At 36.4% G+C, this 22,800-nt stretch overlaps 4 protein-coding genes and 1 long non-coding RNA gene across 5 annotated transcripts; 3 read left to right on the top strand and 2 right to left on the bottom strand.

Annotated features, from left to right (window-relative positions):
- The first annotated feature begins 556 nt into the window (after positions 1-556).
- LOC111486923 (AP-5 complex subunit beta-1) lies at positions 557-5,602 on the top strand. The gene is made up of 4 exons (XM_023134089.1): positions 557-2,303; positions 2,914-3,353; positions 3,455-5,329; positions 5,427-5,602. The coding sequence occupies exons 1-3, from the start codon at positions 819-821 to the stop codon at positions 4,923-4,925; spliced, it is 3,396 nt and encodes a 1,131-aa protein (XP_022989857.1). The 5' UTR covers positions 557-818; the 3' UTR covers positions 4,926-5,329; positions 5,427-5,602.
- On the bottom strand, positions 5,475-7,599 carry LOC111486925 (multicopper oxidase LPR2-like). The gene is made up of 3 exons (XM_023134091.1): positions 7,371-7,599; positions 5,780-7,237; positions 5,475-5,692 (listed from the first exon to the last, which is right to left on the bottom strand). Exons 1-3 carry the CDS (start codon positions 7,554-7,556, stop codon positions 5,639-5,641), a joined length of 1,698 nt encoding a protein of 565 aa, XP_022989859.1. The 5' UTR covers positions 7,557-7,599; the 3' UTR covers positions 5,475-5,638.
- A 5,314-nt stretch (positions 7,600-12,913) lies between these two features.
- LOC111487086 lies at positions 12,914-13,784 on the bottom strand. Its single transcript, XR_002718986.1, has 2 exons — positions 13,526-13,784; positions 12,914-13,425 (listed from the first exon to the last, which is right to left on the bottom strand). It is a non-coding gene; the product is annotated as an uncharacterized LOC111487086 (long non-coding RNA).
- LOC111487084 (pectinesterase-like) lies at positions 13,210-15,152 on the top strand. Its single transcript, XM_023134312.1, has 2 exons — positions 13,210-14,238; positions 14,338-15,152. The coding sequence occupies exons 1-2, from the start codon at positions 13,230-13,232 to the stop codon at positions 15,030-15,032; spliced, it is 1,704 nt and encodes a 567-aa protein (XP_022990080.1). The 5' UTR covers positions 13,210-13,229; the 3' UTR covers positions 15,033-15,152.
- A 1,224-nt stretch (positions 15,153-16,376) lies between these two features.
- Positions 16,377-22,056, top strand: LOC111487085 (proline--tRNA ligase, cytoplasmic-like). Its single transcript, XM_023134313.1, has 13 exons — positions 16,377-16,513; positions 17,133-17,196; positions 17,295-17,380; positions 17,747-17,839; positions 17,923-18,039; positions 18,211-18,398; positions 18,783-18,849; positions 19,914-20,036; positions 20,145-20,297; positions 20,441-20,725; positions 20,858-21,076; positions 21,543-21,636; positions 21,781-22,056. The coding sequence occupies exons 2-13, from the start codon at positions 17,151-17,153 to the stop codon at positions 21,843-21,845; spliced, it is 1,536 nt and encodes a 511-aa protein (XP_022990081.1). The 5' UTR covers positions 16,377-16,513; positions 17,133-17,150; the 3' UTR covers positions 21,846-22,056.
- Positions 22,057-22,800: the final 744 nt, after the last annotated feature.

Here is a 22,800-nt window from a genome sequence, read left to right as displayed (position 1 = left end):
GCATATGGATGGTAGAAAGAAAGAACAAAATTAGTTGGTTTATTGGTGATTTTGGAATATTAAAATAAGAAATATTAATTCCCGTGAAACGATGCGCGGTGGGTGTTTGCGGTTGACGGGACCATTACAAGGAATCAACACATTTTTATTAATTAATCGCAATTTGGCGACTAATAAAAAGCACTTAATTAGAATTGGGCGCCGTTTCTCCGCTACAAAATAATAATAATAAATAAATAAATAAATAAATAAAAAGCACTTTCATTATTAAATCTTTGATTTTTATAACTTAATTAGAATTATAGAATTAATCCTTTGGATTAAAACATTAATGAATCACGGATTGAGTTTGCTCTATTATTTTAATCATCGCGAGATATTATATTTATCGTTTTAATTTTTATAATATATATATATAATCATACCAATAATAATTAAATGTAATTGGGTAAAATATTAAAACTTTATTTTGGGCTTAGGGCTCAAGTGACCCAAATCCCTCCTCTTTGGGCCGGCCTTGAAACTGCCAGGCCTACGATTCTCCTATCCTCCTTCGCCATTTCTTAACTCAATCGCCACCGCGAGCCTGGCGGTAGAATCCCGCCGTCCGTCCCATAAACAGTGGCATAATCCGATTTGGGATTGACATCTTCAACAATGGCACCGTTCCTCTCCCCTCAGATTTCCTTCGCCGTCGAATTTCGCAGAAGTTTCATCTTCTCTCTTTTGGGATAGTTTCTATGTTTACTCCGGTGAGGCTTTCGCTCTTCTTCTCTAATTGATAATCGACCAAATTGAACTCTGCAACCAATTAGAGTATGTCCGATCAAACTTCCGATAATACCAAGCCGCCATTGAAGTCCCTTTCCTTACAAGATTGGGAATCCTTCTTTGAAGACTTCCACAGCGGTGGACCTCGTCTTCACCGATGGACTTCTCAATTTTCCATCACACCTTCTTCTCTTATCGACTTGGTTCTCTCCTCCATCCCCAAGCGGGATTTCCCTCTCAATCTCAAGCTTCAGCTCCTCCATTTCATCGACGAGTTCGTTTCCTTGTCCGATTCCCCTGACTCTGCTGTATCTGAATCCATATTAGAGCGTTTGGTTGATACCCTTCGAGTCGTTGTCCAATCTCCGAACTCCGATGGCTTTCATTTTACCTTCTCTCTCAAGGAACAAATTATGGTCTCCACCACATCCATTTTCATTTCCCTCGATGCCTTGAGGAATTTCGATGTTCGATTGCTGGAGAGCTTGATTGAATTGCTGCTTACCGTTGTTAATCGCCCAAATCATGGGATTGATAGACAGACCCGCGCAATTGCGTCCGAGTGCTTGAGGGAATTGGAGAAGGCTTACCCTTGTTTACTGTCACTTGTTGTGGGACATCTATGGAGCTTGTGCCAAAGCGAGCGCACGCACGCATCCCAGAGCTATATTTTGCTATTCACAACCGTAATCAGTAATATCGTTGCTCAAAGATCGAGCGTCTCGATTCTCAGCACGTCCGTTCCTTTGGTTCCTTTCAATGTTCCGCCATCTGTTCTTGCCCCAGATTCGAGCGCGAATAGGGAGGTTTCTCCTGGATTGAATTCTAAAGAATTGAGGAGGGCGATAGCGTTCTTGCTTGAATCGCCACAAATTCTTACTCCGCCTGCTATGGTTGAATTTATGACAATGATAATGCCCGTAGCTTTAGCTTTGGAGTTGCAGGCGTCAATGTTGAAGGTGCAATTCTTTGGAATGATATATTCCTTTGATCCTATGCTGTGCCATGTTGTTTTGATGATGTATTTGCATTTTTTAGACGCATTTGATGAGCAAGAAGGCGAGATTGCTCGCCGTCTTTTGTTGATTTCTAGAGAAACACAGCAACATCTGGTTTTCCGTTTGCTTGCACTCCATTGGTTGTTGGGTTTATTCAGGACTGATAGTCCATTAGGCAAAAAGATGACTTCAGCTGCTGAAATGGGTTTGAACTTTTATCCGGCAGTGTTTGATCCGCTTGCTCTTAAAGCTTTGAAGCTCGACCTTCTTGCCTTCACCTCAATACGTAATCAAATGTCCAAAGCTGAGACTGTGTCAGACCAAGATTCAGATTCTGGAAAGTCAGTGGTGAAGCTTCTTCAAGATGGTCTGGTATGCGTATCAGCTTTCAAATGGCTACCTTCAGGAAGCACAGAAACTGCTGTAGCTTTTCGTGCCTTCCATAAATTCTTGATAGGGGTGTCATCTCATTCTGTCTCCGACTTGAACGCCGATAAAATTCTTGTGGATTCCAGCATCTTCCGGATGTTGCAGGTTCTACACTGCTCTATTTTCCCATTTATGTTTTGTTTAGTTCTCCATTTTCTAAATTAGCAAGTTATAAAGTTCATTTTTCCATCTTGGTCTGCTGATTGTTGTTCTGCTGGTGAATTTTGTCTTAACCATGAAAAGTGTTACTCTAAAGAGAATCATTTTCAATCTTCACGGTTTCATACTGCTTATAAGGTTAAGAAACATGAAATTGGGTTTAGAACCATGAGCTAATATAGCAGTATGTCAGTATCCAATAAACTTTAGGGTCCAGGTCCAAAACACCGCACATGGTCTGCCTGTAACATTCACTAGTTGTAACGAATGCTGAATTTAATTTCCAATTCTAGTGATATCTCTCTCTAGTGTTTTGGTTTGAGAAATTGCTTCTGGTTTCCTCCAATGGGCTAGAAGGTTAACATATGTATGAAACCTGCCGTCTGGAGGATTTGGAGGAGGAAATTAAGCCTTAGCCACGAGAAGCTCGTTTGTTCGTGACAAACCATTGAAGGCCTCTCTCTTTCTGCTTAGCATATTTGTTAGAATGGGTTATAGGGGTCAACAAAAAAAGAGAATCAACTGTATTTTGATGTTTACAATATTTACCTTCCAGGAAATGCTTGTGGAGTTAATATTGGAAAATCAGAGATTGGTTCCCGTTATCGTTGCTTTCACTGACCGGTTGTTAAGGTGTCAAAAGCACAGATGGTTAGCAGAGAGCCTGCTCCAGAAATTTGACGAGCATTTGCTTCCAAAAGTTGCAATCAACTACAAACTGGTGTCTTGCTTTTCAGTATTCAATAGAATGGCCGAAAATGATACGATACCTCCCAGTGGATTGCTTGGACTCTTTGCTAAGTTCATGCTGTTTCTTGTTGAGAAACACGGACCAGATACGGGGCTGAAGTCTTGGTCTCTTGGAAGTAAAGTACTTGGCATTTGCAGGACGTTGTTGATGCACCACCAAAGTTCTCGATTGTTCCTTAAAATGTCTCGCCTTCTTGCATTTACTTGCCTCTATTTTCCTGACTTGGAAGTTCGTGATAATGCAAGGTACATAAAATCAAGATTGTCCTCACGTTCTTTCTATTGTCTTCTTTTGATCCAGTTTCTTAGTTTCTTAGTTAATTTATTTTTTATTTTTAACATTTCAGGATCTATTTACGTATGCTGATTTGTGTACCTGGAAAGAAGCTTAGGGACTTGCTAAAACTTGGAGACCAACCCTTTGGCATTTCTCAATCTCTTCATTCTGGTGCTTTGTACAATGTCCAGTCTCCACGCCTTTCTCATGATCTCAAAAAGTCCAGAAACATCTCATCCTATATACATTTAAAACGAAAAATCCCCTTACTTGTAAAGCAATCTTGGTCATTATCTCTATCAACTCTAGGAGTTGAAGATTATAAGCTTGGTTTTTCAGAGGGTATCAGGGACGGCGAAACTGTGGTTGAAGAAAGGGTGACTGAGTTCTCTTCTAACATTGAAACAATTAATCTAGCTCAGGAGCCATTGCGTGTGATGGACTCGAAGATTTCCAAGATTTTGGATATATTACGGAGACATTTTTCATGCATTCCTGACTTCAGGCATATGCCAGGGCTTAAAGTTACAATATTTTGTAGCTTAAGTTTTGAATCGGAGCCATTCAATCGCATTTGGGGAATTGATACATTTGCTAAGAATTTGGACGATACGGATAACCATCCTGCAATGTATGCAACTGTGCTCAAGTTTTCTTCACCTGCACCTTTTGGTTCGATTCCATCTCGTCATATACCTTTTATTTTGGGAGAGTCTACAGGGGATGAAGGCAGTCCTAGTAAAAGGGCCTCCTCATTGGACATTGTTCCCGTTCAGAATGGTTATGGAAAAGATGAAAGATTTAAGGCTCTGGTAGCAGTTGAATTGGAACCAAGGGAGCCCACACCAGGACTCGTCGATGTCTCAATTGAATCTACTGCAGGAAGTGGCCAGATCATTCGTGGTCCTCTTCAGAGTATCACAGTAGGACTTGAAGATTTGTTTCTTAAAGCTGTTGTCCCATCAGATATTTCCATGGATGAAATCCCTGGTTATTATTCAGATTTATTCAATGCTCTTTGGGAGGCATGTGGAACATCTTCCAATACTGGGCGAGAGACATTTTCACTGAAAGGAGGCAAAGGAGTTGCAGCTATTAGTGGAACCAGATCAGTCAAACTACTTGAAGTCTCAGTGGCTTCTTTGATTGAGGCTGTTGAACTCTACCTGGCTCCTTTTATCGTGAGCGTTATAGGCGAACAGCTCATTGAAATCGTTAAGGATCGAGATATTATCAAGAACGTCATCTGGGAGGACATGGCATCTGAGAACTTCTCACAACTGACCTCTTCAGTACCTGATCTTGATAGAGGCCCACTACGTCTTACATATTTTTCAAATGAAGATGAAATGGGAAGCAACGTCAGTAGCTATAAGAGAAACATGGGTCACTTTCATATTTTGATATTTCTTCCACCAAGGTTTCACCTTCTTTTCCAGATGGAAGTTTCCGATTGTTCAACCTTAGTTCGAATTCGAACCGATCACTGGCCTTGCTTGGCTTACGTTGATGATTACTTGGAGGCTCTGTTTCTCGCATAAGAAGATATCTATCAGTTTATCTATCACCTCGGAAGAGTCTATCTAGTTTTGTTGTAGGCACTTGCAAGATGAGGGTATTTTTTTCTTGGAAACCCTTGGTAGATATACAAATTTAGTAAATTCTTGTAGTTTCTGCTCAAATTGTATTCTTTCTGTGTACGGAAGGAGGGCACTTTCTTAAAGTTGGGGATAGTTATAGCAGAGGCTTAAAAGTTGCAAATGTAAACTTAGTCTGTATTTACGATGCATACAGGTTAAAACCACGTGATATGATTTCTTGCTTCGAGACTTGTGATCATACATTTTTCTCATTATATTTATATCTCAGAGAGTGTTTTCAAGTGTTGATAGGAACGACATTGGAAAACACAAAAGGGACTGCTCGTTCTGGCTTGAAAAATCAGGTTAGTATGTGTAAGTTTTGTTTTGATATTTGGTCAAATACTCAAGATCTCTTATTCATATCTGTTTGTAACTCGTTTCTGAATTTCTTTTTGCCAGGTTCAAGCGTTCAGGATTTTGTGCTCGCATTTTCATGTCGGGAAAATCTGCTAAGGTAAGACACTACAATGAGCTCGTTTTTCTGTGAGTTGCTCTCTGTAATGTTTATTGGAGGCAGTATACAAAGCAGACAGTACAGTTTATGATACATAGTTCAAATTGTTCATTTGTGTTGAGATTTGTTGGTTCTGGTCTTCTTCCACAGCCTCTTCTCAGGCAACCAGCTTCAATGGTCTCATCATCTCATTGTCTTCATGATCCAATATCTGCAACAATCATATAGTAATGCATGTTAGTTATGATCTACGCTTGCTTTAGAAACATTTAGTCAATAATATGAACTTGCTACTTACGTGACAATGGTAAACATAGCCAGGCTCCGCAGTTGCATCGAACGGGTATGATGCGTTCGATTGTATGTTGGAAAACCTCACCAGTATCTTTGTCACATATCCAGGCATCATCTTGTAGACATTCTTCCACCCTTTCTCATGACTGCTTACCTTAATCCGTTTTCCACGTGCATGTTGTTCAATTTTGCACTTCACTGCATCGTTTTTTTTCGTCATGCAATCCTTAAACTCTTCCAGCCGAACCAGCTCTGTCTGGTCGAGTGCGGTCAGTAGCCCGATGTGAATGTGTAACGGATGATTGTCCTCTGTTAGATTGATCACGTACCATATCTCTGTGCTACCTACCTTTGGCTTCTCTGTCACTGGTGCTTCATACCTTTTTCCGTTTATGTATAGATGGACTGGCTCGTCGATGTCGCTCGTGTATTCGTACATGGCAATGTACCGAGTGTACGATGCATCGGATAGTTTTGGTTTCGGGTACTCTATTAGTTTGCTGGGAACTCTCTGCGTTTCAACTTCTTTCTTTCTTGAAATATAAAATTTCATCACTTTGTTGTTACCTTCACTTGCGGGATCCCCGGATGGATAAGGGTAGGCTGCACCGTTGGCTAGGATGACTGTGTCACTCATTGACTTTGAAAAGTCAACCACCACGTCAGCAATCTCTGATGGTGCCAGTAGGATCGCCGTGGAAACTACAGGTTTTGCAAGGTAGGCCGAGTCCGATCCTACATGTATGAATCTAAGGCCATTGGTAAAGAAAAATCTGAAGAATCTAGCGTTACTAGCATTGATGATGCGGAATCGATACTTGCGACGTCGTACTGTCATACGTGGCCAGGCTTTACCGTTAACGACGATAACGTCGCCAAAGTATTCCGGTTGCCACTGGGGATGTATAGAGGGATTATTGCCGGTGGAATTCATGAAAATGGAGCCATTGTAGAGGAAGCTTCGATCAAAGACGACCAATGGATGGTCGAATTTGCGACCGTGAGGGAGTCGGAGAGGAGCCTCGACATGGGGGTGACGGATTATATAGGATCCAATCAGGCCAGCAAGAAGGTTGACTCTAGTCAATCCCATGGCATGATCATGGTACCAAAGATTACCAGGGTGCTGGTGATTGTTATAGTGATATGTCTTGTTGGTCCACGAGGGTCCTTTCTGCTTGAAGCCATTAGTAAACCATGAGGTTGCATGGCCATCGCTGCCAGGCTCGGTGATGCCGCCATGGAGATGAACCACCGTCGGGATGCCACGATTTCCGGCGGGTATGGCGGTCGGAATTGTGGGATCCCATGGAAGAATATGCCGGTCAGGGAGGTGATTTTCCCACGTCACATACGTGGAGATGCCATGGATGGCTTCGATTGTAGGGCCAGGAACTGTTGCAGAGTCCTTGGAAACACCGTAAGCAAAAACAGGAGTCGGGGGAAGATCTCGGTGAAATTTCTGCACAGACAAAGGAAAAAACAAAGAAGAAAAATTACTTTTTGGGTTGAAAAAAACAACACCCATTTTTCCAAAATTTGTCCTCACTCATCTCAAAGAAAACCCAGATTCTCAAAAGGAAGAAGAAACAGACCCATGTCTTGAGGAACATGCCAAGGCGGAGATGCTTAGGATGGCGGCCATGGAAGCCGGAGAGTGTGGGGATTTCCGGCAAGTCGTCGACGAACATCGGCAGCTTCTTGGGATTTATAAGCCGTTCAGAACCAAACCCAGTTGTTGCAGAGAAACAGTAAAACAGGAACAGAATTGGGAGCATCATTGCTCGAAGAAAACTATGAACAATGCTTGAATTTGGATATTGGAAGAAAATGGAGAAGGAGGGGGGATTATATGTGGTCTGAGACAGTGGGAAACGGGTCTGGAAGTCAGAGAGACAGCGAGTGTGTCAACTTTCAATTGTTTTTGTTGGTTTGTGCAACTTTTAATTCTCCACCTCAGTGCTTTTTTCTCCACTAATCAGAATAAATTCTGGCAAGATTTTTTAGTTTCCCCCCCACCCCCTTTTCTGTTCCTCTCCCGACCACGGATTTAGATCCATTAAACAGAGTGGAAGAAGAGAAGGAAAGCTAAAAAAAGCAAGTCATTATTAGAAACCAAACCCCTTTTGGGTTGAAGAAACCAACACCCATTTGCGGAAACCATCTTCTTGTTCTGTTCTGAAACAGAGCCATGTTTTGATGAACATCGGCAGCGAAGGATGCTTAAGGATGTTGGCCATGCCACCTTCTTCCCAATCAAATTTCATTGGTTTGGGATGGCAATGCATTTGAGATTTTGGATTTTGATTTGTTTGGTCCAAAAACCGAGAAGGGTCTCACGGTGTGCAATCGACTCCATAAACCCAATCTAGCTTACACCATTTCAATTTGATTCAATTAAATGAAAATGGTGCGTAAAAGATTTAAAAGAATTGAAAATTATTACTTCTACTACTAAGACATCTCTCAATAGTAGACACGTTTTAAAACCTTGATAAGAAGTCGAAGTCTAGAAGTAAAAGTCCAAAGATGATAAACACATTTAGTAACGGTGGGCTTAACCTATTAAAATAAGTTTCATTCAAATTTGCTCGAAAGAAGTATGATTTCTAAATTCTTTTCCATCCAAATTTTTTCTCTTTTTAAAATATTTATTAAAGTAAAATGCTTTTTAATAAAATATCTGTTTTTTTTTTTTTTTAGAAAGTAGAAAAGTGATTAAAAAAAAAGTCAAATTAGGTGTTAAGAGTTCTGTTTAGAATTGTAGTAACTCTTACATTGAACGTTGGAAACTCAAAAAAAAAAAAAATAATAATAATTAATATTTATAGAAAATTACAAAAGTAGCCTCTCATAAATTCTACCGAAAGTTATTGTGATTTAATTATAATAGATTGAAGTGGTTATATTATTTTAAATGTCAAATTTAAATTAGAAATTCTACCATTTTTAAGATTTAGATTTAGATGGTAGTTTGTATTCTATTTAAATATTATGAACATTAATATCGGACTTTCCATTCCATATGTGTTTTTCAGACTTTTAATCACACTTTTGTTTCTTGTTTTTACTTGCACAAAATTACTTGAACCGTCACGAGTAACTTTTTAATAATGATACATTTTTTTTATAATCATATCCGAAATAATATGAATTTTAAAAAAATATTTATAATTAGTTAAAAATGTTTTAGGAAAAAAAAAATCAATTTATGCTAATTAGTAGAGAAAACTATAGATAAAAATAATTACTATCTATTTATTTGATGTTATTTTTTACCTTTAAATAATATTCTGTACGGATAATATTTAAACATTAAGAGTTTATTTCTATTTAATAATTTTAATTGACAAAGGTTTAAATCAATAAAATTATTTATTTTACTTCTTAAATAGTATTAATAAAATAAGAAAAAATGAGTGTTAAAGGATAGTTGACCGTCTAGATATTTGCCTTACATTACGGGTTACCATATTTGCCATTTTACTAAATGCAAATATATTATATTCATTTATTATTCTTTCCTTTTATCGCTATTTCCTTATTATTTGTAATTTACCTTATTTCTGTATTCTGTAAATGATTATAAATAAGAGAACTCTCACCACCATTTGGGTGTGGTGGATTAATCAAACATTCACAAGGAGGGTACATGACTACGTTGGAAAAATCTTTTTGACTAACGTTAAATTTCGAGTTGGTTAGGTTGAGCAACTCGAAATGAGTTCTCGACCATTTATTTTCGAGTTGGCTTGGATTGTCTTATTATTATTTTTAATTATTAAAAAAAAAACTAGACTCCACTCTGCATGTTTCATTGAATCTATAAAATTCAAATATCAAATATTTACAAATTATAAGGTAATAGATTAAATATTCTTTTCTTTTTTAAAATAGGTACGATTAAGTTAAGTTATAACCTCATTTTTAAATTGTTCGACCAACTAAAAAAATGTAAACCCCAAATCATACCAAAATTTTTCGGTTTTTCAAAAATTCAACTCAGTCTACGATTGACTCGGGATAATTTAGGTGGGTCAAACATGAACATGAACAAACATATATATATATATATATATATATAAATGGAACTTTAATTTATTTAATAGGAGTTCTGCCCTCCCCAAGATAACTACTATATAATAATAATAATAATAAAGTATTTTTATTTTTTTATTTAGACCAATTCTTGATAATAACATTAAATTTTATAATTTTGGAAAAGATTAAGGAATAACCAAAATATTTGTTATTTAATTAAAATTTAAAAAATTAAATTTCAAAATCCATCTTTGGTAATAAGTAATTGATATGTTACCAAATTTATTAAAACAATTTGAAAATTCCTTAATATATATTTTTATCTCTAAACATTTAAAATTTTATTTTATTCCTAATATATTTCATTTAATTTCTAAATTTAATTTAATCCTTAAACTACCTCAAAATAAACAAATATATATTAACTCACAATAAAAATGTCTATTTAACATGCGCTCAGTAGGAGCCTACATCCATTGAAATGAGGAATGCTGGTGGCGAAGATTATATTATCCATCCTTGTCTTTACTCCCGACCTCGCTCAAACATAAAAAAATTAAAGTTCTTTTTAGAATTTTTTCGTAAATTAATAAAAAAAATAAAATTTAAAAATATAAATTAGAATCTATATGTTATTAAATATTTGATTGAAATTTGAGTGGTGGTTGTTATATTAATTGATTTGAAGCGTGTGTCTACCACGCGCTTACAAATTAAAAAATAATAAGACTTAATACGTTGATTAAAAAAGTATTTATTGTTTGGTTTCAGCACTTCATGATCGTTTCTTATTTATTTATTATTTATTTTAATTTTTTTAATAAATAAATATGCATTTAGTAGATTTGCCTAACTATTAAATATAAAATTGATTAGTAAAATAAAAATTAATTAATTAATAAAAATACCTTAAACGTTAAAGAATATTTTAAAAGTTTCGACAAATATATTTATATTTAAATCTAAAAAATATATATTTTGATTAGTTTTGGAAATAAATCATTAATATTTTATTAAAAAATACCTTTAAATTTTTTAAAATTACATTAATACCCTTAAACTTTTTTTTTTAGAAATTTAAAAAACACCTTCAAATTAAAATAATAATCATAATAATAATAATACATCTACCATATTTAAAAAAATATTCATAAACTTTCTAAAATAACATTAAAACGGAGATAATCTATGAGATATTATAAGAATTTATATATAGATAAAAGTAAAGGTATTAACCCTAATTTTAAAATTTTAAACATAGTATTAACGATAATGAACATTTTTTTAAAAATATAACCTGTGAAAAATTTAGAGGTATTTTTCGAGCATTTTCATAAAAGTGTTTGAAATTGCACGAGAATACTAATAAAATTTCATATTAAATATTTAATCGTAAATAATTAGTATAATAATCAAATTGAAGACTTAGATGTAGTAGTCTTCGGTTCATTTGTATACTCCTCCTTTATTCGAGTGATGACTTAGATGTAGTAGTCTTCGGTTAATTTGTATACTCCTCCTTTATTCGAGTGATACACATTGTTAGACGAACACGACTTTTCACAATGGTATGATATTGTCCACTTTGAGCATAAGCTCTCATGGCTTTGCTTTGGGCTTCTCAAAAGACTTCATACCAATGGAGTTAGTATTATTCCTCACTTATAAACCCATGATCATTCCCTATATTAGCCGATGTGGGACTTTCATCATCCAACACACATAACTTTTAAATCCTTCAACCAATCGGGTGTAAAAATAGAGATACTTGGTATGAAAAGATGTGGAGAAAAGGGGCAATAATAGAGGCAATAAAGTAGATGGAGCGGAACGTGTCACGAGAAATTCAATTAAAACAAAATGTTCAAACCACAAACATTAGAGGGTCGTTTAATATTTGGTGGCCTAATGGCGAGTGTTAATAGATTGGGTTGAGTAATATTTTTTCGGTTCAAGTAAACTTTATAAAATATTGAACCTAACTCAACCCAATTAACCATAATTATCGAGTTGGATTGTTCGGGTCATTTATTTAAATTTTTATTTTTTATCTTTTTACTTTTAGCATCGCTTTCAGTTAAAGATATTTAGTAATAAATTATAGTTTACCATATATATCATATTTGATATTTTATTATAAGAAAAATATCTTTTCCTACATATTTGCCTTATTACCATAAGTATTTGTTATTTTTCTTTATTACTATTTCCACATACTTGTAATTTATTTGATTATAAATAAGATAACTTTCACATCATTTAGGTGTGGTGGATTAATCAAACATTCTTATTTTCTAAACTATAAGTTCGAACCTCAGAATCAATGTTCTTCAAATGTTGTTGGTATAAGATTTTTGAAAGAACACGAAGTTGGTTGGGATAAACTCGCACCATTTGCAAGAACTAGAAGAAAGCATTGATAACACACACGCAGTAGTTGAAAAATAATAGATTATGCACACGCGAAATTTAGAAGGATACAACAATCGTCACACTTTGCCAAACAACTTTAATGTTATATTTTGTCGTACCATTTTAATTTCATTCTATGTTTAGCTTATAGTTTGATATAATTAATCAATAACAACAATATAAATAAGCATTATTGTATTCATAAGATGAAAGTGAAGTGACAGTAACTCGTAAGTAAGTATGTATATATATAGTCAAACCAAAACAGAGTACAATATTGTATATACGAGTTTTACAATGGTGAGGTAGATTTGTCCATTGAACGGAATCTTTCTCTATTTTTGTAATTTAATGCTTTTAAAAATTAGGTTAAATTAATAAAAATAAACAGATTTACTAAAACTTTCAAATTTTTATTAATACTTAAATTCTTAAAAAAAAAAAAAATAAATTAAATTCACATTGTAACAACTTTTAGTTTGGGAAATACATATTAATTACGAAGAAAGTATTAACACTGCCCTCGAAATTCTGTTTTATAGAATCACAACCATATAATATATCATTTATGAATGAGTAATTAATATTTCTAACAATGGCTACGTCAAAAAAATAATAATAATAATAATAAATAACAACAGAAATTGTTAAATTGTGGTATGTTTAAGATCAAAGTCACCAAAATTCTGAGTCAAAAACACTAAAAATAAACAATTTGGACATCTAATCCTGAAAAACAGCCACTATTTTAAGCAAAGTTCATCGCTACATAATCTTTCCCATACCAAAGAATTCCTCATCACCTCCTCCATCCACTGTTACTCAAACCACAAAAAAAAAAACGAAAAAAAACCACAAATCTTTCTGCTCAAAACCCACTATTTATCTCTTTCCCATCTTTCTGGTGGAAAAGAGCTTAATTCAATCTGGGTTTTGATCACCCATTTGCAGAAGAAACCCTTTCTATATAAACAGGAGGTGACAACAAACAACTTAATAACATGGTCGGGAAGGTGGTCGTTTCGGGTGTATCCTTTATTCTCGTTGTCGGCGTCGCTCTCGCTGTTGTTGCAGTCGTTAACAAGAGAAATGACATGGCAACTGAGATGCAGACTCTGTCCCCAAAGATGAAGGCAGTCGCAAGCATTTGTTCGGGTACTAATTATCCAAAGGAATGCCAATCTACTCTTTCCACAACTGCACAAAATTCCACTTCTGATGATCCTAAACAATATCTTAAAGCGGCCATTGTTGCCACTATTGAAGAAATTACAAAAGGCTTAAATTTAACAGATACCCTTCGGGTGGAGGCTGTTGATAATAGCACCATCCAAATGTCTGTTGATGATTGCAAGGACTTATTGCAGTCTGCTATTGACTCGCTTCATGCATCTCAGTCCACTGTTGGGGACCCTGATATGCACACTGATGCAGACCGTGTCGGTGATGTTAAGACATGGCTCAGCGCCGTTATTTCTTTTCAGCAATCTTGTCTCGATGGGCTGGAGGAAACTGATCCCGATCTCAGACAGAAGATGCAAGGCGAGCTTGATACTGCTGGCAAACTTACCAGCAATGCTCTTGCTATCCTCGATGAAGTTGTGGGGATGTTGGAGAAGCTTGGCTTGCAATTGAAGGTTCAACCAAGTGGGCGTAGGCTTCTTGGGACGACAGAAGTAGGAAGCGATGGGTTCCCGACATGGTTGATGGGGGAAGACAGGAAGCTGCTGGCAGCTAGAGGAGGCGCCGGGCGAGTGAAGCCCAACGCCGTGGTTGCTAAGGATGGTAGTGGCCAGTTCAAGACCATTGCTGCTGCATTGGCTGCATACCCAAAGGTTCTAAGGGGAAGATATGTGATCTATGTGAAAGCAGGGGTGTATAATGAGTACATCATTGTGACTAAAAACATGGAGAACATTTTCATGTATGGAGATGGCCCTAGATTAACTATTGTCACTGGCCGCAAGAGCAACCGCGATGGCGTTACCACCCAAGACAGTGCCTCCTTCTGTAAGTAATTCGAGAAACCCTAAATCGCTAAATCCCTAAAACCCTAAATCTCTAGATTGTTGAGAAACTAACAAATTGAACCGTAAAATTACCTTGCAGCGGCCATAGGAAAGGGATTCCTCTGCAAATCCATGGGATTCAGCAACACAGCCGGCCCCGAAGGCCACCAGGCCGTAGCCCTAAGAGTCCAATCCGACAGGTCCGCGTTCTTCAACTGCAGAATGGACGGCCACCAAGACACCCTGTACGTTCAAGCCAACCGTCAATTCTACAGGAACTGCGTGATCTCTGGCACCGTGGACTTCATCTTCGGCGATTCGAACACCATAATCCAAAACTCGTTGATCATCGTCCGGCGACCGATGGACAACCAAAAGAACACTGTGACCGCCAACGGACGTGCGGACAATCGCGAGAACACGGGTCTGGTGATCCACAACTGCAGGATCGTGCCAGAGCAGAAGCTGTTCGCGGATAGGTTCAAGATCCCGACATTCTTGGGTAGGCCATGGAAGCAATACGCAAGAACGGTGATCATGGAGTCGACATTGGGGGATTTGATTCAGCCGGCGGGATACATGCCGTGGGCTGGAAACTTCGCATTGGACACTTGCTTGTATCTGGAGTATGGAAACAGAGGACCTGGAGCGATCACGAACAGGAGAGTGAAATGGAAGGGCGTGAGAGTGATAGGAAGGAACGAAGCTATGCAGTTCACTGCTGAGCCGTTCCTTCAGGGAAGTACTTGGCTTCAGGGTACAGGTGGGCCGTTCTTCGTGGGATTGAAGAACTGAGAACAACTTGTCGTGATTCCATTCCATTTGATTCCATTCTTGGGAATTTGTTTGGGGGGCTGTGTCTGTACATTGTGGTTTGATTTCGTTATTTATTTTATATATAAATATACCATTTTTATTATATCGCCATCATAAAAATAATAATTAATCTATGAAAAACCAAACATCATAACCTATTAAATGTCAAAAAGTAACTTAGGTGTCTGAAAAATTGAATTTGATTGTACGAACTATATACCTACTACAGGCCAAGCAGCTAGGAAGAAGTAGTTGTTGAAACTAGCATATTGCAGATATGTGGTTTCCTTGGTAACCATGCATAGCACTGCACTGAATAGGAAGCTGTTGGATAGGGAGATGCAACCATGCATAGCACTGCACTGAATAGGAAGCTGTTGGATAGGGAGATGCAACCATGCATAGCACTGCACTGAATAGGAAGCTGCTGGATAGGGATATGCAAACTAGATGCACTGAATAGGAAGTTGTTGGATAGGGAGATGCAACCATGCATAGCACTGCACTGAATAGGAAGCTGCTGGATAGGGATATGCAAACTAGAAGTTACCGAGTAACCATGCATAGCATTGAATAGGAAGCTACTGGATAGGGAGATGCTGAGCTGAATACACCAGTTACACATATAACATGTGGAATGAGTGCATGAGTGCATAAGGATGTTGTGCTCGTCTGTAGGCCTCATAGGAGGCTCTTAGTGTAATTTGTCTAGGGGAGGAGATACGATTCAACTAGGTTCATGTCCTATACGATGCAAGCACACATGAGGTTCATGTCATATATGATATTAACTCGTGTATGAGGTCACTCCTCGTAGACATGTTCAACATGTGATGTGAGATTATCTATTAGGGTCATGCCCTCCCGAACAATACAATTTTGCTTCTTATTTTATTGTGACCATTCTCGAGACCAAAAAAACTTGAGCCGAGAGAAGTTGTGACAACGAGCTAATCCTCTTATAAAATACAAGTTGACATCCTTTTTATTCTCATTGGACTTCACAAGTCTTTGAGCTTTACAATTTTTTTATAATTTCATTAACCAATCAAACACAAAAATTAAGAGTTTAGAATCCTTTAGTTTTTTATATATTAAATTTATTAATTTTTAAAATTTCAAAATTTATTAAACTACAAATTAAATATTTAATACGCATTTTTAAGTTAAAAAAAAAGAATTAAAATTTTAAAAATTAATCGTTATTTGACCAAGCCCACCCAAATGGCCCAGTTCAAAGCCCAAAGCCCAAAGCCCAAGTTGCAGTCAATGCCTTTTTTTCTATTCTTTTTTTTTTTTCTTTCTAAAAAGCTAATTTGAGAGATCAATCCATCCCCGTCCTGTTCTGTGCTGAACCCTCAAACTTCTCGTAGTTCATCACTATCCGCGCCTCCTCGCATTTGCGCATCGCCGCCGCGAGGTCGTTCGGTGTTCGTCGAAATTGCAGAGCTCGATTCACTGTAAACTTCGTTGTACCTTTCTTGATACTTCAATTGCTTAGTCCCTCTTCTCTCTGTCTCTGTCTCTGTCTCTGTGACTCACACACGCTCACATTTTGTGGGTCTGAAGTATGTTGAGCTTCTTGATTAACTCTTTTATGCTCCTCGCTTTGTTTATTTCAAATTTCTCAATCTGAACCATGACAAGGATAGATATTTATATATTTTTTTTGTTTTAATTTTCTTATCTTTTCTCCGTTTTTGCTGTTTGTTGGAAGGGTTTGGAAACTCAATATTATTGTCTCTTTTGATAGAAATCCTTAGCTATTCAGATCTAGTCCTGACTCCACGAATTCTGCCATGTTAATTAGCTACTCTTTGTTCTTTTATTCCTGGCCGGGGTGGGTTTGTATGACTTGATGATTTATGTTTCCTTGTGTATTCTGGGGCATATGTAGGGAAATTTGACAACCAGACTCAATTCAATTCAATTATCGTTGGGTTGACTTTAGATTATTTTTTGTGTTCTTCTCGTTTTTACATGATATATTGTTAAAAATTCTCCCAATGCCTACTTGATTATTTTTTTTATTGCATTTCTTTGTCCTCCATTGAATTTCTTATGATGATACTCCTGCAGAAGTTAAAAACTCTAAGCATGGCTGGTCCTAAGCCTGGTAGCTCTGCTAAAACTCCAAAAGCTGGTAAATATTGTTCCTTTAGTACGGTAGTTGTTTGTGCAATTGCTTCGTATTCCCTTGTTTGGCTTGTGTTTAATAGTTCTTCCTTGCTAACTGGGCAGGCGGTAAAAAGAAGGAGGTGAAGAAAGAGACTGGTTTAGGTCTCACTAATAAGAAGGATGATAACTTTGGAGAGTGGTATTCTGAGGTGCTGTTTCTCGCTTGATTTTTGTTTTCTTCATTACAAAGTGACTGTGTGTTGGGTAAAGTTATTTGTCTGGTTTGAGTTTTTGTTTTCATCCACTTTAACTTGACAATGCTTGAACATTTTTCCTTTAACTTAGGAGAGAAATGTTTAGTTTGGTTCATAAGGTCTTGTTTCTAGTTCTTCTATGCCACTTTTTTATTTTTTTCTGTCGTAAATTGTTGTCGATTAGTGGAATCATATATATTGTTAAATGAAGAAAGAAGGAAATGAAGATTTCAAGATTTTTGTTTTGTAGCAAGCTCCCCAGTAATATTACGAACAGACTGTTTTCAGTGGCTTGAATAATTCGTTTTCTAGTTTGTCTAGGTGGTTGTCAGTGGAGAAATGATTGAATATTATGATATCTCTGGCTGCTATATTCTGAGGCCGTGGGCTATGTCTATCTGGGAGACTATGCAAGTAAGGATGATTTTCTTTATATTGTCAATTTTATAATCTATTCTCGCTTTGAAGTTAGAGGATTTTATTCGTCACCGGTGCAGGTATTTTTTGATGCAGAAATTAAGAAAATGAAAATCAAGAACTGCTATTTTCCACTTTTTGTGTCTCCCGGTGTCTTACAAAGAGAGAAAGATCATATAGAAGGTTTTGCTCCTGAGGTGACGTTTTAATATTAATATATGCAATAATAGAGAAACTTCTCCGTCTGAATTTGAAATGCTTAGTACCTTTCCATTCCTCATGTTCTGTTTGTTCATTTTCAATTTTTAAGCTGATAAAGGTGAACTTGGTTTAGTGCTGACAACTTGGTATTTGGTATCCATTTGAAGGTTGCATGGGTGACAAAATCTGGGGAGTCTGACTTGGAAGTGCCTATTGCAATTCGACCTACAAGTGAGACTGTGATGTATCCATACTATTCTAAGTGGATCAGGGGTCACCGTGACTTGCCTTTGAAACTTAACCAGTGGTGCAATGTTGTGAGATGGGAGTTCAGCCATCCCACACCATTTATTAGGCAAGTACTCTTCCGTATGTTTTTTTTTTCGTTTCTTTCCCTTTCACTATGTTGATGGACTACTTTGGACCTGTTAACAGTTAGATGTTTTATCATTTTGTTTAATGTTCTTGATTAAATAATTTTGTTCAATGTTCTTGATCAAATAACTTTGTTCAATGTTCTTGATCAAATAATTTTGTTCAATGTTCTTGATCAAATAATTTTGTTCAATGTTCATGATTAAATAATTTTGTTCAATGTTCTTAACTAAATGTGTCATATTTGCAGAAGTCACTATAGTATTCTTGAACCTTTTAAGGATTTTTCAAGAACTTCATTGTTTTAAAATTATTTGTAACCATTTTGAGGAAATGACCAATTTTTATGAACTACTGACTGCAGGAGTCGTGAGTTCCTTTGGCAGGAAGGACATACTGCTTTTGCTACCAAGGATGAAGCAGATACAGAGGTATCAAACAGATGCAGAATTTCAAATTACAAAATGGAAAATTGCTTTTGTCATGGTTGAATGTAGAGATTGAAACTAACTTGTCTTTTCTCAGTTTCTAGTGATGAAAATGAGTCAAATATTTTTGGGATAATGGTTTGAGTGGAAACTTAGAACCTTTAAATGGGAAGAGTAGAGATTTGATACATTGAATCTTTCTTTATTTGTCTACTATCGCCTTTGGGTCGACTGTTTGTGCGAAAATAAAGAAAGTAAATATAGCATTCTTTTCATCTTCAGCTTCTACTTCAATACTAATGGATTTTTAAGAACATAATAAACTCGTTTGATTTGTTTGATGTCACAAGAGAGTGAAGTGGAGTCTTAAAATAAGGTAACTGTGAAGGTGTTGATCTTTTAGTACTTTTGAGATGTACATTGTACTAATGGCATAATTATAAACTTTTCTTTCTTGATCAAACTTGGAGATTCAAGCATGCAAACTCCCTTTAATTTGAAGCTGAGTGGGGCTTAAATTGGCAGAGCTCTTCAAGTGATCATCCTCAAGTTCTTAGAACTCAAGGGATGAGTTTTCTTTCGTTGGAAAGCTTGATGGTTCAATTTAGATATCAGTTGTGTCATAAATTTTATATTTTATATGTTCTTGGATAACTTTTTAACGGTCAAAAATGTTTTTTTTTTTTTTTTTTTTAATAAAAAAAACAAATTTAAGTTTGTAAATTTGTAGTGATTTATATTTGGAATTTTAAGTCATGTGCTCATATTTTTCCTTCGCATTAGATTCTATCAATTGATTTGTTGACGATGAATCATGCCTATTGTTCATAGATAAACTATCCATAGCTGATACGCTTCTGAATTGTCTTGTCTTTTCTTTGGGAAAAAAACAAAGGTGTATAAATAATTTTAAGAATAGAGAGGGTAGAGGGAGTGTTAAATCTCCATCTTCATAATCAATCCAAGGGAGATCACAAAAAAAAAAAAAAAAACCTCGATCTGTCCCTGAAAATATGCAACTCTTTTGTGTAACTTTGTTAATTCTTTAAAGGTTACTTTCATTTCAGGTTCTTGAGATATTGGAACTGTATAGGCGCATATATGAAGAATACCTTGCGATTCCTGTTATTAAGGGCAAAAAGAGTGAGATGGAGAAGTTCGCTGGTGGTCTTTACACCACAAGCGTTGAGGTATAAGTTGACTAAATTTTATGACCTATTTTCAAAATGGTGAATCAATATCCGTTGCTGGTTCAAGTTGTATAAAACCATTTCTTCATGTGTGCTATGTGTGTGCAGGCATTTATCCCAAACACTGGTCGTGGAATTCAGGGTGCAACTTCACATTGTTTGGGTCAAAATTTTGCGAAAATGTTTGAAATAAACTTTGAAAATGAAAAGGGGGAGAAAGCTATGGTCTGGCAAAATTCATGGGCCTACAGTACTAGAACGGTAATATTTGAGTACATTTGGCTTTGGTAACTTGTCAGAGTGAATTTCTGGGTTTGTTAAACAATATACAGTGATGAAGGCATATATTACCTTTTATGAATGGTCATTTCTTTTAGTCGCTTATCTAGTCAAATTGTTTACAGATTGGTGTGATGGTTATGGTTCACGGGGATGACAAGGGATTGGTGCTGCCTCCCAAAGTTGCATCAGTTCAAGTTGTTATCGTTCCTGTTCCTTACAAAGATGCAGATACTCAGGGGATTTTTGATGCTTGTTCTGTCACTTTGGATACGTTGTCTGAAGCAGGAATTCGTGCAGAGGTAGATGCTAGGGATAATTATTCTCCTGGATGGAAGTATTCTCACTGGGAAATGAAAGGTGTTCCACTCAGGATTGAAATAGGACCTAAGGACTTGGCAAACAATCAGGTTACATATTCTGTCTATTAATATATTTTTCGGTCACTACTGAAATACTGTTTTCCCTTAGCTAATACGTTTTAATGCCTTGGATTATGTTGATACATTGTGCTAATAAATAATTATATACTTTACTTCTAGGTACGTGCTGTTCGCCGTGATAATTCAGCAAAGAAGGACATTCCTAGGGCGTCCTTGGTTGAACAAGTGAAAGAATTGCTAGACAGTATTCAACAAAGCCTGTTTGATGCAGCAAAAGTAAAACGGGACACATGCATTCAGGTTATTAATACTTGGGAAGAGTTTACTGAAGCACTCGGTCAGAAGAAAATGATATTAGCTCCATGGTGCGATGAAGAGGTATAGTTTCTTGGTGTTCTTATTGCTATTTTGATTCTGATTGGTAAGGATAGCTGCTTTTTGGTTCTGACTTTTCACGAGGCCACCATAATTTTATTTGATTAGTTAAAGGGATTCTTATGGTCATTGTTTTTTTTTTCAATATATTACTCGATATGCTTTCATCTGCTTTTTTTTTTTTTTTTTTTTTTTTTTTTTTTTTTTTTTTTTTTTTTTTTGTTTTTGTTTGTGGAGCTCGTGTATGTATCTTTGAAGAGCTTCTTGCACGTTTTGGCTGCTGTAGCTTTAAAGTAGTGTCTCACTTGGATGATTTCTTTGAAATTTCGGTGGTGGTTATCAAATGATATTTTGAACTCCGTTGACCACTGGCTTGAGTACATGCATTTTCAAGTGTTTGTTCTATGCCAACCTCTATCATCTACTGTTGTACTTTCCCTCAAGGGGTTTCGTTGTTATGTTCCTCCAGGAGGTCGAGAAAGACGTGAAAACAAGGACCAAGGGTGAGATGGGAGCAGCTAAAACTTTATGTTCTCCATTCGAGCAGCCTGAACTTCCAGAAGGTACTAAATTTCTGTCCAAATCTGGTTTCTTGTAAAAAATTTTTTTTTTATAATAGATGTTTGTGAGCTATTATCTTTTGACATTTTGGGGAATTTATGAGCTAAACTCTTTTTGGTTGCTTGAATTAATGATTTTGTGCTCAGGTACTAAATGTTTTGCATCTGGGAAGCCTGCCAAAAAATGGAGCTATTGGGGCCGAAGCTACTAAGCTACAGAAGCTCATGTTTATCACCCACGCTATACTTGGATACTTATCAAGTAATCAGCTTTAGAGTTCTTGAGTACGAGTGCTTTCAATTCAGTTAATTCTGAGTTCATTAGAATTTCCAATTGTTTAATCATTCACCAAGCAAGTTAACTATAGAATCTTGTTTTACACTTTCTTTTTTTAATAATTTATGGGTTTTGCCTTACAATCTTGTTCTGTTTAATTATTAGTCCAACGCTTAGAAGCTTCTAAATTTCATAATTTTTCTTTCATGTTCTCGGGAAATTGTCATATGATTTAACTCAGTTATTATCACCCAATTTCGACTTTTAAATGATTCCTTTTTGTAGTCATTCAAAGTATCAGTATTGATAATGGCCAAGCTTGGAAGATTGGTACTGAATGAGTATCAATGGTACCTACCTTCATTGGAGATGGCTAAGCCACTGGGATATTTTAGTGAAAAACTAAGCCCCAACAGCTATCGACTAAGGAATTAAGGGCCCTGATGGTTGATGCTAATGGGGATGAGTCCGAAGTAGTGCCAAGCGAAGGCAGTGGTGGGATTAACGTCGACTGACACCATTGAAGTGAAAGGATTGATCGATCCGCTAAGAGATCGTCTTGATCCGATGTTTTCTTTAGTTTCTGTAAAGGGTTTAGGGTTTGATGGAACAGACCTAATTGAAACTTTCTTGGTTAGAAATGTAATTGATATTTGTAAGGCACTGAATGGAAAACATCACATATACATATATTAGGAACAAAATTAGAATTCTGCCCTTGTGCGTAAAACTAAAAACAATCTCTAATGGATCTTGCTAGCATGATGGTGCCTATGTACGCTAGTGTTTTACGTACTTAATCATTGAATTATTAGTGGGATTAGAGGACTCAAGTACGAGCTTCAACGCTACCAAGTGTCATATTTCAAACGAGTCAGAATTGGTAGGTT

The sequence above is a fragment of the Cucurbita maxima genome, unplaced genomic scaffold (genome assembly GCF_002738345.1).
Source record: "Cucurbita maxima cultivar Rimu unplaced genomic scaffold, Cmax_1.0 Cma_Scf00012, whole genome shotgun sequence".
Classification (NCBI taxonomy): Eukaryota; Viridiplantae; Streptophyta; class Magnoliopsida; order Cucurbitales; family Cucurbitaceae; genus Cucurbita; species Cucurbita maxima.
The sequence above is the reverse complement of the archived record's forward strand: the minus strand, read 5'-3'. Positions and strand labels throughout refer to the sequence as shown.